The sequence below is a fragment of the Ambystoma mexicanum genome, chromosome 10 (assembly GCF_040938575.1).
Source record: "Ambystoma mexicanum isolate Mex_15411 chromosome 10, UKY_AmexF1_1, whole genome shotgun sequence".
Taxonomy (NCBI): Eukaryota; Metazoa; Chordata; class Amphibia; order Caudata; family Ambystomatidae; genus Ambystoma; species Ambystoma mexicanum.
Genome location: NC_090932.1, coordinates 1271436722 through 1271452562, shown reverse-complemented (window position 1 = coordinate 1271452562; position 15841 = coordinate 1271436722). Strand labels below are relative to the sequence as shown.

General features: G+C 45.2%; 1 protein-coding gene across 2 annotated transcripts in view; it reads left to right on the top strand.

Moving 5' to 3' along the window:
- Nucleotides 1-15841, top strand: part of DTX1 (deltex E3 ubiquitin ligase 1) — a 593706-nt gene that overhangs the window by 117041 nt on the left and 460824 nt on the right. Inside the window, exon 2 of one of the 2 annotated variants that reach the window (XM_069619247.1) lies at nucleotides 12979-13017. The exons of the other annotated variant lie outside the window; for it this stretch is intronic. Coding sequence (XP_069475348.1) covers nucleotides 12979-13017 — 39 coding nt within the window. The remainder of the gene's footprint in view (nucleotides 1-12978; nucleotides 13018-15841) is intronic. 2 annotated transcript variants of the gene reach the window in all.

Here is a 15841-nt window from a genome sequence, read left to right as displayed (position 1 = left end):
TTCACATGACACAGACATTGATTTAACTATATTGGATGAAGATGACACTGGGATATCCAATGATGTTTCTGTACAAAAGGGGTCTAGTGGTCAACAGAATGGTGTTAATCCAGTGAATTTAGGAAGTGGGGTGGCTGAAGGTGATGTCATAAACTCTGGTGGTATTATAAATTCTGACCCATCAGAGGAAGTGTGGAAATGTCGCCCTCGCAGAGAGGTGCGCAAGCCAAATCACCTGTTTGTGCAGATGTAATTTTCTTTATTGAATTTAAGTTGAATTTACATGATAAGTAAGGGGGGGTTGTTGTGTAGGTGAGGAAAATACAAGTTATAAAATAGTAGGTGGAACATAGAATATGGAATGTGGAATGGCGGGGGGATTTGGGATGTGGGATAGAATGAGGAATGTTGGGGTCAATTGGTCTATAACATTAAAAGGAATAAAATAACACGAGTCAGTGTCCGGATCATATTTATCTCTAGATAAAACATAACACCGATGGATGGGGATGTGAGGCAATTATTTTTTTAAAACATTGTCGGACAGCTAGATGGGCGATTTATTTTCAGATTGATTTGAATAGTATGTTACCAAGCTGGGGTCCTTGTACTGATGTGAAGGTTTTTATCTGAGTGCAGGGGCCATCTTGGATGTAGCTTTGTAGATTGTTGAGGAGGGGTCTGAGGACCTTGCATGCATTCACAGGTAATGAAGAGGTTAGAGATATCAGCATTACTTTGTTGGATTCTCAGGGCCGCTTTGTTCTGGAGGACTTGGAGATGAGAAATTTGATATTTGGGCAGGCTAAGATAAGGAGAGATATTGTAGTATATTGTGGTTCCCGCTGTCCTGGGAGGTTTTTGGGGAGATGGGAGAAGCAGAATTGGCATGTGTTTCTGAGAAGGGAGAGGAAGGTGTGGGATTGGTTGATCACAACACCAATTAGGGCAAAGAGCAAGATTTGATTATTGCGGCTAACTCATGGGTTTTTGGTGGAGGGATAATGAGCTGGTCCAGTATGAGTGGTGAGTTCCACCCAGTCTGGGTGAAGGTGTCGAGGGACATGACATTCTGTGGCATCTGTGGAGTTCACATGGCTTCCATTGATGATCTGCTGGGGGTGACGTTGATTCTAGAGCATCAATTAGACAATGGAGATTGGTGGGAGGCCCCAGACAAGACTTGATGGGAGCCAGAGAGGTGGGGATCAGTCTGAGTCACTGAGAACAAAGAAAGAGCGAGGACAAACACATGGGAGGGGGGAGTCTGAGGGTTCTGCTTCTGTGGTCAAGATGAAACAGGATTTCTTATTGTTCAGTGTTAAATGCACCAATGTGATCTGGCAGTGTGAGCAGACCTGTCTGGCCTTCTTCCGCTAGTTCTGCCGAGTATGAAGAAGCCTGTGAGTGTCAAGGTGAGCCTGGAATTTGGCAATAATGTCCTTCCTGAGGAGTGTCCTGGAAGACTGGCGATTTGGAGTTGGAGAGAATATTTTGATCTAGTGTATTTCTTTTTAGCAAGGATGTGATGGTGACTTGTTTGGGGGGTAGGGAGTTGCAGCTACTCCACTTTTTATAGACTGATCTATTAGCTAGGGAAGGGGTGGCTGCCAAAAGCCCTCCCCATCACTATGGTTGATTTAATTGTTGAAGCTGTTCAGGGTCTCCAACCGAGCCATCCCTCCACATTGAGCTATCAAGCATGCTGCAAGCCCCTGAAGTTTGGAAGAATTCATAATTGTGACAATTCCTTGACAGGCCTCTGGATAATCCCCGGAGGAGCCTGCCCTTGGAACAGGGAACTCTAGGGTCCTGATCTGTTGGGGTTACTGCTGCCCAGGGCGTGTCCACATTTCAAAGACGTTTAAGAACCTGGGTAAAAGGAAATCCCAAATGAATGGCGTGGCCTTCCATCATTTGAATGCCATTCCCACCGTTGACATCTACAGCTACATATCTGGCCCAGGATGAAGAGCTCCACCATAATCCTTCTCCTTTACAAAAAGTGAGAAATAGCAGCACATGCTTGCTCAGTGCAAATTAGAAGCTGAACCGATCGAATTGGTTCTTCGGTTTGGCTGAATACCAGAACAACATTTATTTTCTTCGGGTTTTTTGTTTTTATTGCAAAATACATTCAATGATCACCTGGCAGCGATACAATAAAGCAACAGAAAATTTAGAGAATTTTTTCTGTGGCAAACAGAGACTAGTTGACAGAGGAGAATCATTTTTTACTGACACTCCACGGATGACTAGGATGGATTGATCTATTTGAGATTAATCAGATGGGCAAATGGAAGTGTTTATTTATTTGGTAGAGATTATTTTAGAAATTCCCCTTATAATTATATTATCATTGGTTTTGTATAACACGCGTTCTAAGCGCAGACCCGGGATTCAAACCTGTGTTGCTGTGTGTCATTTTGCTTGAAAGAGGAGCACGTTGCCACTGAGCTATGCTAGCCGTGCTATGTAGAGCTTTGTGCAACATGCGCTCCACAAATAATCTCTCTCAATCCCTGTGCACCTAATGACCTTCCTTTACCCCTCCTCACTCTCTGGGTCCCCTCCAGAACCCTGTGCCTCCCCACCCCCCCTTCTCCGAGCTCCTCTCTTCTTCCAAACGACACCGGCAGAACCCCCGCAACTCCTCCCTCACCCTAATGCTCTCCCATGCCTCCTCCACCCTCCGCTCCCTGGTTTGTTTGCCTCCCTCCCCTATCCATCTCTCATAACTCTTCAATTACTGCTCTACCATCACTGTCTTGAGCTTCCTTGATTGCACGGTGGATGATTTGCAGTGGTTATGTGCGAAATGTTGATTGCGCAGACACGGAAGTACATTGAATGGCAAGATTTAATTCAATCCTCCCTTGATTTGGGGTGTTTGTTCAATCATGCCGCTAGATTGATTAGCTCTTCATTTGTAGAAGATAGCTCTCTAGCCCACTCTTCTTCTCACCTGATGAAAACTTGGGACCACCCTCAGCCTCAGATCTTCAATGCATGAGAATGTTGCTGTTCAAACCAAGCGACTGTCTTGTTATTTGGTGACGAGCCTGATTGCCACTTCAATTGATGAGGTAGTGCATAGTACAGGGAATGGACCTTAACAGTTAAATAATGCAATGTAAAGTAGTCTTGTATAGTGTCCCAGGATGTTGGCAGCCTGGATGAACAGGACGCTGAAAGATAACAGACTGAGGTGGTGGTTAGTGGGATAGACGGGAAGGCAGATGTGAACCTTGTGGTGTTGATGCGTGCAGGACGGAAATACTTGAGATCTGAGTGCCAGTGTGATTCTAGGTAGTTTGTGACAGAGACCCTTCGTTTATAATAATAATAATAATAATAATATTATTATTGTGCTTGAGTGTCCGTTTCATCCAGTGGTGAGAACTCAAGATCAGTCAGTTGAAGGCAGCATTGTGAGAACATGGCTAGATGCTGGCACGGGTGAGTGTGATCAGGTTAGAGGACTGTGCATTGGCATTACTCTGTTAAAATATGTTCGAAAGCAGCTTGCTGCCATGTGTGAGGGTGTATTGATATAGTTGTGTAAGGTGGAGAGGGATTAAGACATGAGTCAGTTAGTGGGGTAAAGAAGGGGATTGTTTAGTGAGTGAGAATCTTTTGATTCTAGATTATTGATCCAGGGTCAAGTGTTCTTGACTTTCCCGTTTCTTTAAGTGGATCAAGGATACCAAGCTAAATTATTGCAATCTTGCGTGTTCCTATGCTGATGCTGTGGGTGCAGGCCTGTGATATGTTTGTGGGACTAGAATTCCAATTTAATTTAAATGTCGCAAGAAGAATGAACACAATGGCCCTCATTAGGACCCTGGCGCTAAGGGGTTTGCGCCAGCGTTAGCTGCGCCGACCCCTTACCGCCAACTACGAGTTCCCATAGCGCCATGGTCATTTTTCCGCCCGCTTTTTGCGGGCGTAAAAATCCATGGCGCTATGGGACCTCGGTGTTAATTACGCCACCGCAGTGTACGGTGGCGTAATTAACACCTTCCCCACTCCCATTGAGCCCTATGGGGCCGAAATGGGAATGGGGAAGGGTAAATGGGTCAATGGGGACTTACCGCCCCGCCGACCTCGGAATGGGGCGGTAAGTCCGCCATCCGCCATGGCGTAAAGGGACTTTGCGCCATGGCGGAAAAGTCCGCCGACGGCTGTAAAAATCCGCCAGGGTCGTAATGAGGGCCAATGAGTCCAAACCCTCATAATCCTTGGCTGATGCATTGGGCAGAGGTCGGTGTCAGGTTCTTGTGGGTAGGCAGAGAAAGGTTCTGCCTGGCTGATGTTACCGAGAAGCAGCATCTGCTGATTGATGCTGTTCTGAGGTTCATTGCTGCAGTTTGGATTTTACTTGTGTCATACTGTTGTCAAAGGGATAGGAGGGTTTTTAGGGCTTTTCTGAGGGCCAGGAGGTTTCCCTCTGCATGCAGATATCTTGGCCTAGAATTGCATATCTTAGCTGAGTAAAAGAGGAAAGGGCACACAATCCTTTTTTGTATCTTTGATCGAAGCTTGGCACCATTACTAAGGGTTTGTTACTGGATCAAAGCATTCTAGTTGGCTTGTGGTGGATGCATTTATTTGTGGTGGATTCTGGGCTCTCCGAGGAATGCATGATGAGTGAATAGAGTGTTTAAATGTATCCTCTCTTTGGGAGTTGTGTCCCTCATTGCTATTCAGACCTTGCTACACTAAACTCTAGGCTTCCTTCCAACCTTTACAAATTGTAAGACATGCTAGCCCCTTTGGCATAGCCCTTCTGCAGGGTCCTACTCTTTGTTCACTTTCAGGATGGCATATTTTCATACATTCTAAAACCGACCTCTGATGTTGCATCAGCAGATATCAAGAACTCCTCCTGAGCACCCCTGGTGTGAGTCTGGGTAGTACGCAACATATTGTGAGCAATACTGGACCTCTGTGATGTCGATCAACTTCTGCCTCTAGCCCACGATTTTAGGACATTTCACTATGGGATCTCCAAGATTCGTTCACATGATTCTCAACTTGTCCCACTGCCAATTCGTCAGGTTTGTGGTGGACACCTTTCTTTTCAGTACAATCCCCTTAATCTCTGCCTTATGATGGTTCCTGGCTTTTTCTACTAAGGCACTGCTCTCACCGGAGGCATTCACCCATTACTAAGTGAATCAAATCCACTGCTACCTAGACTACTGGTCAGTAAGAGCCCCTTCCCCAGAGTTGACTCAGTCTGGCCTGCTTTCACGTTTGTAAATATGATATCATCTTTGAGTAACAGTGAATCTTATAAACTCCTCAATTTTTTCCACCCAAGAGTATTTAGTTCAAAGGCACCACCATGCACGTCTAGGATTTTGCACTTTCACCCCTCCCCCCCTAAAAAGTGTGGCTTCAAAGGCATAGCCCACGGCAGTACTGTAGTCTAGGGAAATATTGAACCAGCAGTCTCTTCTTTCAACATATTCCGTCAAGCAAGGCTCTGAACGAGACCTGTCCAGATTCCTCCTATCCTAGGACTAGTTGGCAGCACCTCCTAACAGAATGCTGCAGACTCTTTAGGCAGAGCTCCATCACCTTAATTGATGCTTTTACTTGGTCACCCTGTTAGAGATCTCTTCTTCTCATTAAGTGGCAGACAGGACAAACACGTTCTGCATGCCCACCGAAGTGATGTGCGAAATATAGTCCAGTGAAGGGTCAATGCTTGAGCCCATGGTTAAGGTGATAATGTTCATAGCAGTTAGCACAAAGATGGCCCACTTGTACTGTATCAAAAACATGGTGGTGTGGTATCCAGTATTCCTCTCTCTGATGGCTGGTGTTGAAGCCATTGGGGAGAGCCATTTTCAAAGACTTTCTTGATTGTGGTCGATATACGTAAACCACAGAACATTCAAGCCAATTGGTTCTGATGATTCCTAATTAATCCGCTTCAGTGGAACTGAGCCACATGCAGTGGTCATACATTTTCAGAAACTGGATGAGTCTTCAACCATCCTCTTTGTAAACAGCAAATGCACACCCGTGTATTGCACTCGCTGGTACTCTGAGGCAATCATTTAGTACAAAGGGCATTGGTCATTTCAGGTCATTTTAATTTTAAATTGTTGTTTACGACACGTGTTTCGACCTAGGCAGGTCTTTTTCAAGTCTGATGCTGGCTAATCTTGCTGTGTCATAATAGTCATGGTTACAGTGTTCAATTACTTGGTAACGCTGTATGAATAATCTCAAAATATCATCTGATATGTTTCTGATTCTGTGTATGAGTTTCGGCTGGTGAAGTATATTTGTTGACTCATTGGTCAATCAAAGTCTGATGCCACAATGCGATGCCAGAGTCGGCATGTTGCCGTGTTCGGCGTGCGATCAGTCCTGATTAGTGGCCGTGATTTTAATTTAGGATTAAAATGAACTGAAATTACCAACTCCATTTGTACTAAATGATTGGCTCAGGGCACCAGTGAGTGCAATACATGAGCGTGCATTTTCTGGTTTGGTATACTACACTGTCAGGAGGCATAGCCACTTAAACCATGGGCACGCAGCAGTCCCCTTATTTTTCTGCAAGGATCCGTGCATTAGCTAGCGGGTCTATGTGCCCAGTTGCCTTCATATACTCTTTGTAAACAGTTGTAACACAAACTAAAAACGAGTCCCCTGCCTAACCTGACCAGTCATAAGGTGATGTGATATCAACTTGAGTAGCAGTGCATGTCTTTATTTGACAAATGACAATCCAGGATGATAATCATGAGTATGTCAACAATCCAACCGCTTCCACAAGATGGCTGCCTATGACTAGATCCGCTGCAATGGAGAACGATCCCTGAATCTCAAGGACAAGTGCTTTCAGAGCTAGGCCTTAATCTATGGCCCAGTAACTTGCACAAGTGCTATGCAACATAAAGGCTGCCTGCCTAAGTGACTTCTCATTAACTTGTGAACTAAGAGACTTCGAACTGCCTCCCCTTGTAATGAGCATTACCCAAACAGCAGCCTTCAACGCCGGTCCTTCTGCAATTTCTCATGGTAAAATCAATGTGGATTTTCTGCCGGTAGCATTCGATTTCATCATTGTCTGTAGATTCGACGTGTCATTACAGAAATGGGCCCTCCATATGCAAATCAGTTCCCTACTCACCCTCAAAAGAGAAGTCAAGGCAGAACTGCTAGGCCACATCCACAGTCCATGGGCACACAAGCAGCACCGTGTATAGTCTGCTTTTTTGGGCCTCATCGTTGAGACATAGCTAGGTCACCCTGTCACATCGAAGTCTCACTGAGAAAAGAGAAATAATAAGACACGCCATTTACATTTGAGAGACAAGAATGAAAACGGATCTATTAAGGGTTGGATATGCAGTTCCTGATTCTGGAAATGGATTATCGATTTTGACTGCTAATGATAAAGAGACTGCGGCCTTCAGGCCACAAGGAGATTGGCAAAGTGTTGCTGGGGAATACAGCGATGATTTGGATTTATGCTGTTTACAATGTTTCACAGTTATTGCTAACCTTATTCCTGAAATAGCGCTTCTTACTAACGCACTGAAGTTTGGCACTAACTGGGAAGCGCCACACATGCAATTCTCATGTTTCTTTAATAATTTGAGCAATTCTTTGTGGTGTTACTAGATTCTGAGATTTGTACAGCATAGACACTGTTTTTGCCCATACATATTTCTTTTATATAGTATATCTTTTTGACTTGAATATAGATCATATAAAATAGGATGACTGTTTGACGAATCTTCTTATGAACAATTTGCAATCCACTGTAAAACAAGCATTGGATTTATTTTTGGGATGTACATGTAAGCCGTGTTTGAATTGACCCAGGACTCTTCAGAGATATCCTGACAGACTCATTGAAGGTGTGTGTTTTTGCTGGATCGCCAATTGCGATGCATTCCTCGTTACTGCAAAAGGCATGACACCGGAGCTAGAAGGCAGGCTGAGCACCGGACGCCAAGATATATAGGACAAACATTTAGGGCCTTCGCTTCTATCACAGACCCGATTATCATGTCCCACATCTGGGGTTTGTGTTCCCAAAAACATTGTTTTATGATTCACAGAAGGGAAATGCATCTCATTCCATGGGAGGCCGCAGTCAGGTGGTTATTTTGATATCACAACAAAGGGGTAAAAACAAGAAGGTCAAAAGCTCCCACACTGGTGCCTAAACTTGCCACACAAAAAGAGGACTGAAAAGCAAGCACAAAATAAGAGGGAAAAATAATGTGAGCTTTTGTGATGTGGGAAATGTACAATGTCTAACGACGAGTGCTAACCCGAGATAGTGGTGCGGCTCTGACAGTGGTCTCAGTATATTGTAAGAGGTACTTCCCCAAACCTATCACCTGTCAGAGATGGAGATAGGAAGCAGATTAGTGCTTGCTCAAAGGGAGTCAAAGGGGGTCATAACTTGTCCCAAACATTAAAAAATCAAGTAGTAGCTGAATTATTTCAGAATATTTTAGCAGCGAGACAGTACTTGGTTAAATGTAAACCAGTTTGACTGACAAATAGTTTCAGACAGTTATAAAAACCGGATTTTCTTCAGGGATAACCAATTAAAACACTTTAAAAGCATAATTCAATCATGGGGTGTGTTTTTGTAAGCAAATTTGGGTGTGTTTTTCATTTCACTTTGGACCTCAACTGTAACCTGCGAGCCCAGTGACTGTTCCATACCTCTGCACTTGCATATTTCTCCCACTGCCCCCTCTCTCTACCTGCCCATGGCGCTGTTTCTCCTATTTACTCAAACTGCTTCACTATCAATTATCCCTCCCTTCTCACTAAGTCTGGTAAGAAGAAATTTAAAAAGGATATCCTGGCCTCCAACCCAGGTCTCCCCATTGCTGATACCTATTCCAGCGTTTCTGCCAGACAAACTCTCACTGACATCCTCTTTGTCGTTTCTTCGCCAAATCTCTGGACCCCTCATATGATCTCTGTGCTCTGTCCTATCTCCTCCTCTCCCATTAATAGTGGCACCCGCTGGGAAGTCCGTATGGATTCCTTTGACTCCTCCAGAGTCATCATTAATGTCTACCTAAATGGCACTGTCATGATGCAAGGCCCTCAGGCCAATCTCCTTCTCTTTGATAGGCGGTTTGCTCACCTCATCATCTTCCTCTCATCTCCAGCTGTCCCCTACTCTCCTCCCTTGGCTACCTTGCCTTTTCCTCCCTCCTCCTCTGCTCCATCTCATGCTCCCTCCACACCTTTGCAGGGCGTACCTCTGATTTGTACCCCTCCCCAGAAGGTCTTTAAGGCTGGCAACCTTCTTCATCTTGCCACCCTCAACTCTTGCTCTGCTGTTAAACACTCCTCTGACACCTGCCACCTATTAGAAGAACTTGACCTTGATGTCCTTGCTCTTACCGAGACATGGTTCACGGCCAGCTCTGTCACAAGCTTTGACACTCTCCTCCCTGATGGCTACAAGATCCTCTTGGCACCGAGATCCACCAGGCCCGGAGGGGGTGTAGTCCTGATCTTCCCTGAGTGGATTCCTGCCACTATCATCCCCACTCAGACTTATTCCTCTTTCGAATGCCTTGTCTGTAGGCTCTGTCTCTCTCCTAGCCACTCTCTTACTGTTGCTACTCTCGACCGGCCCCCTGGTGAAATCACCTCTTTTCTCTCAGAGTGGGCAGACCTCTCCTCCGCCCCCCTGACCTCTAGCACTCAACTCCACCTCCTTGGTTACCTCAACATCCATCATGATTCTCCCTGTTCCTCATCTGTGCTCTTTCGGGACCTCTGTGATTCACTCTCCCTCTCTATCCTCCTCTCTGGCCCGACTCACTCTGCTGGTCACACACTTGATGTCTTGATCTCCTCTGGCCTCCCCTATCTACTCTCCTCACCACTCCTCTCTACGGAATGATCACTGCGTCCTCTCCTCTCATCTTTCCATCTCCTCCCCTCAAGCCAAGCCTACCCCAAGATTGCCACCACCCTTCCCGGACATCTGGCCCATGAAGCGTGGGTCAGTCGAGGCTTTCGCTACCATCTTCTCACCCACTCCTTCACTCCAAGCTGACTCACACCCTGCCACAGCCCTGTCTCTGCTCTACTCCTCTATCTCTGCTACTCTTGATGCTCCTGCCCCTGTCATGAGGATCCATTTGAAGTCCAAAGCCAAGTGCAATTCTTGGTATGACTCTGACCTAGCTACACTTACACGTAAGTGTAGGGCAGCCAAGAGCAAATGGAGGGCTTCTTGCTCATCCTCTGACAAACTGGCCTGTCGCCTGCTCCAAAGGCAATACTGACTCTCTGTACGCACCAAGAGCGAGTCCACATTCAAGCCTGTGTCTCTGCGGCATCTAACAACTCGGCTGAACTCTTTAAAATCTGCAAGGAGCTGGCCAACCCTGCTGCAGTATCCACCCCTCCTCTTGCCTCCCAGGCTCTGTGCAATGCCCTGGCCTCACACTTTATCTCTGAAACCCAGGACATCTTGTCCACACTGTCTCCTCTCCCACTCCTCTCGCCTCTTCTTCTCTGCTTGCTGGCCCACCTTAAGCTACCCACCTATCCCTCTTTCTTCTCCTTTCCTCTTTTCTCCCCTGATGAGGTCGCTAGACAAGTCCGATCTATGAAAGCCTCATCAAAACAGGTCCATCCCTGTTCCTTTAAAACCATTAAGGACCACATTGATACCCTCGCTCCAGCCCTTGGCGGTTTCTGCAACATCTCCTTTGCCTCTGGATCTTTCCCCTCCCCTCTGAAGCACTCCCTTGTGCATCCTCTCCTCAAGAAACACACAGCTATCCTTCTTGTCCAGCTAACTATTGCCCAATTTCCATTACTCCCTTTTTGGGTAAGCTCCTGGAAAAGCTTGCCATCTCTCAGCTTAAACTTCATGCTGACACTGTTGGCTCTCTCCATGACCACCAATCTGGCTTCAGAGCTGCCAGAAGCACGGAAACTGCTGTCCTGAACATCCATGAAGACCTGCTCTCCAACCGTCTTTGACTCTAACATTCCCTCTGTCCTCATCCTACTTGATCTCTCCTCTGCTTTCGACACAGTCAACCATACAACCCTGCTCAATCGCCTCAGTGACAACCAGGGTATCACCAATCAGGCTATGGCCTGGCTGACCTCTTTCCTCTCTGATCGACCCTCTCAAGTACAACTTGGGTCCTTCCTATCTTCTATCTCCCTCTCTACCAGTGATGTTCCCCAGGGGTCTAACATCTCGCCCTGGCTTTTCAACCAATACCTTGCAACTCTCACCTACTGCATTTTCATTTTCTGCTCAAATTCCCAGTGCTATGCTGATGACACCCAACTCATTTTCAGGCTTCCTTCAGCCACCTCCTCTCCTTCCCTCATCTCTGACAGCCTAATCGGCATTCAAAATTGGTGTGCCACCAATGATCTTTGTTTAAATGCCAACAAGACTGAGATCCTCCTCATTGGTACACCCTCTCCATCCTTTCCCCTCACTCTCTGGCCGGCCTCCCTTGGCCCTCCTCCTGCCTCTACCTGTGAGGCTAAGAATCTTGGGGTCATCTTTGACTCCACACTTTCCTTCTCCGCAACACATCTCTGATGTCTCTAGAAAGTCAAACTTCTTACTGCACCTCCATAGAGGTACTCTTCCTTTCTTCTCCTTCCCTCAGAAGCTCACTGTCTGCCAAGCTCGTATTCTCTCTAGGTTGGACTACTGTAACAGCTGCTTCCTAAATCTACCTGCCTCCACTCTCCGACCTTTACAACTAATCCAGAACCGGACTGCGAGACTTGTCCTTGGCCTCAAGCCCTGGGATCGTATCTCTCCAGCTCTGAACTCCCTTCATTGGCTCCCAGTGGATGTAAGGATTAAATGTAAAACCCGCTGCATTGTCCACAAAGCTTTCTGGGGCCTGGGTCCAAAATACCTTCAACTATCCCTCCGTAAATACCTTGCCTCTCGAGCCCTTCGCTCCTCTACCTCTAACTGCTCCAGGGTCAGTTGTTTTTCAAAGAAACAAGCTGGGGGTATCTCTGTCTTCGGCTGGGGCCTCCCTTTGGAACTGCGTCCTTACCACCTTGAAATTTGAGGAGAACCATCTACAGTTCCGGAAGCTCCTCACGACCTTCCTCTTTGATTCTGCCTTTGTCCTGCTTCTCCCCTGCTGATCTGTTTTCTGTCTCGGCACTGTGCACTCGGCCACTCTCTGTCCTTCGGGCCCAGGTACCTGCTCACCCTGCCACCCTCCTGCACTTCCTCCCGGCCACCCCTTGCAATGGGGCCTGTATCTGTACCGATATAGTCCCCCACCCACTCCTCTTCTGCACTAATCAGATACACCCTATCTGACTAACCTACCACTTTTCCACCTAAGGGCTGCACTAACAATGTTTATCACCCTTATTTGTTTATTTGACCTATTATTTTTTTCTCTCCTATGCTCTGCACTTTCCAATTTCTCCCTCTTCCATGCACTTTCCCCCTTTTTCCTCCCCCATGCACTTGTGAGTTCTCAATGCCACTAGGCCTAGTAAGAACGCTGTTTTTGTTTCTCCCCTGTTCCCCTCCTTTCGCCTGGTCGCGCTCTGAAACACCTGTGTACGAGTGCAATATAAATAAAATATCATATCATATCATAGTATCATTTACAGAAGGGTTGTAAAATAACAACTATGTATGGTAGCATATTTACACTTTTCCACGACTCTGAAGATTAAGTTGTAGAGCAAAGGACCGAATTGTACGACCATGGCTAATAGAATACTTTGTAATTTAATACATATATCTACATCTCCCATAACTGGTTTCAGTTCTTAGACGCTCTCTTGGGTAAAGCTGCCTGTTATGGTCATAACGCCGTTTTGTAGGTGGCACAATAGCACAAGAGATGATTACGCTATTCATAGTGAAATAACTATTATTTATTTGTCTGTGCATTTCGGGGTATTGCAATCTCAGCTCGTTTGCCTTTTGTCTCATTTCAGAACTGACCAGTAATGGTGAAAGGGATTTTTTTCCATTGGGTAAGTTGAGAAACCATATTATTTGGAAACATAGCATTCCTTTTCTTGTTTTGTCCGAGATATAAGTCCTTGTAGTGACGATTGCCTGTGTCCGTACTCCGCCAGACAGGGGAGGTCTGTAAGTGCATCCCTAGAACTGATAATCTCTGAGGGCTGGATTTACAGACACATTGTACAATGTGTCAATCCCATTGAAAAACGCTTTGTAAATCAGGCCCCATGACTACAATAGGTAACCAACAGGTGGTCCAGTTCCTGCGGAGGGCTTGGAGAGAAGGCAAGAGGGCGCTCTAGATGGGGAAGTCTACTGACCTCCCTCAAGAGAATAGTACAGCCCTCTTGGATGAGACCATGCTGGCGGGGTGGTGGCAGATCCTTGACCAGTTACTGGAGATATCCCTGGAGGGTGCTATTGTGTAGCTGACGCACGAGTAGCCGTACCTGTTTCTAGATTTAAGTAGTCCAGTGAAGCAGAATCTGAGTTACGCATGGGTCTGCTTCTTTTGTAGATTAAAAAGATCTTTAACCACTTATAACTGCATTCAGCCCTCTTTTGCCCTAGCCCCCCTGTAGCCTCCCTCTTCCTCTACTCTCCTCAGCTTCCTCCACACCCTTCTTGTATCCCCCTTCGGTATGTCCCCTATGTACGGCGCTCTGTTGCTTCCCAGCTAGATTTTCACTTTATAAATACCATACATACTTACATTCTACTTCAAGGGTGGTTTTTCTTATTATGTTTCAATGTTATGCACCTTCCTGATGCTTTTGTCAATGTTTGTAAAATAAAAGTGTAACAGGATGTTTGTTGATGATGTTGTGTGTAATATTGTATGGTAGTATTATGTGGATTAAAATACTATGTCCCCACCCTGAAGAGTAGGAATTTCTTTCAACCACTATTAAAACGCACCCTATGTCACACCTTGACTGGGTTGATTCTGCAAGACCACTTACAGTGAAATAAGCTGTGAATGTTGTGTTGCATCCAGTGAAGGTTGGAACCCACCAATTGAAAAAAGAGTGAAAGAAAATGATACAAATATTTTTAAATCTAGAAATGGAATCGATGATGGGTGTCAATACTCAACCTCAGCATTTCAGGATCCAAAGCAGAAACATCTCTGCAGCGATTACTGAGAGCAATACTTTTCAACCCAGTCCTTGATAATCAAAAGCCTGATACATCTTCGTGTGAAATCAAGTAAACAAAATAGGCTGTTTAAAGGTTTTTAGGGAAAATATCTAAAAAGTAGATGGATGGAGAGAAAAGTAGCGACAGAGATAAATACAGATGACAAAATATAGAAAGAGCATGGAGAAAGAAAATGAGTGATAGCTTTCCCCTGTTCTTATCGTGTGCCGCCAGCGACGTCCTGTCTGTGTGGGGGGATTCGGATCCTGCACCTTCCGCTCCTTTCTCTTCCCAGCTGCTGTCATCCTCCTCCCACCTGTAATCACAAACATTTGTCTTGTGTTGCCTCTGAGCTGCCCCTAACCTTTATCTCCTGATGTGTGTCTTGCTTGCCCGCTGCCGCCCCTTCTACCATCTGTCTCCTGCCACCTTTCCTGCTTACTTTGCCAGACACCACTCCTTAGTCTCTGGATGCATCCCTATGGATAGGCAAAATAGAATAAATGGGCTTTGTTTTCAGAGCCTTCCTAAATTCCAGAAAGTTGGGCAGATGATGTAGGAAAGAAGGACCCACATTCCAAGCTTGGGGAAGCTGCTGCAAATGTCTGAAGAGATACATTGAAGTGCTTTGTTCCAAAATTCATGCGCTCAACTCTTATATATATTTTGAAAGAAGTTTAATAATTATATCATGCAATAGCTGTTGTGATTCATTAAGTAGCATACCAATCTTCAATTGGATAAACCTTTTTAGTTTGAGAAAAGTTTAATCATTATGTCATTCAATATATGTTGTAATTCATTGGTATTTCAATCGTTCATTTGATAAACCTTCAGACAAGTTATCTTCAAAATAATTATATCATTTAATATCTGTTTCAATTCATTGATTAGTATTCCAATCTGAAGAGATAAACAAGAGTGTTTAAATCATAGAATGATAAGGCGTAAAACATTGGCCCTTCCGGTACAGCTTGAGCCCTGAAAAATCGCCGGAATTGTAGCCAGATAAGCAGGATGACGTAAGAACAGTGCCTTAAAGGTAATTAACAGAAAGTGAAATGTGTGCATACGTGAATTTCAGGAAGGTGCTTTAAATTCTGAATGCTGGAAATCAACCGACCTGCAAAATTCAGTACTGTTTTGAAAGGCTACATAGAGGTAGCCGTAAGACCCATAAGAACAGCACCACTGCTGTCCAGACAAGAAAGAACTAAGGCCCTGAGAGTGGTCCAGAAGTCTGAGGGAGAAATAAAAGGTTTAATATATTGAAGAGACAACTGAAAAAAACAAGATTTTGTAAGATGATTCATATGTGATTTAAAGTTCAAAATAGAGTCAAAAGTAAACCCAAGAGATTTCACTGCTGGCTCCAGGGTTGGGCTGATACCTAAAGACGTGAGTTGGACAGGCGGCTCTTGAAAATGTAAAGAAGGAACAGCAGAGGAAGATACCAAAGGAAACTCTGTCTTCGTTGGATTATGTTTGGGAGAAAGTTGACATCCAATCCTCAATAGCACTGAGATAGTGCCTGAGTTGAACAACATCTGCTGGAGACGACACTCTAAGATACCCCATGTGTCATCAGCGTATTGAGGTATCTGGACTATGTTAAGGGTGGAATGTTGAAGGGTGAAAACCAGCATTTGACCAGTCTCTTTGCCTCTTAGCTCATGAGTCTTTGCTTTGCTG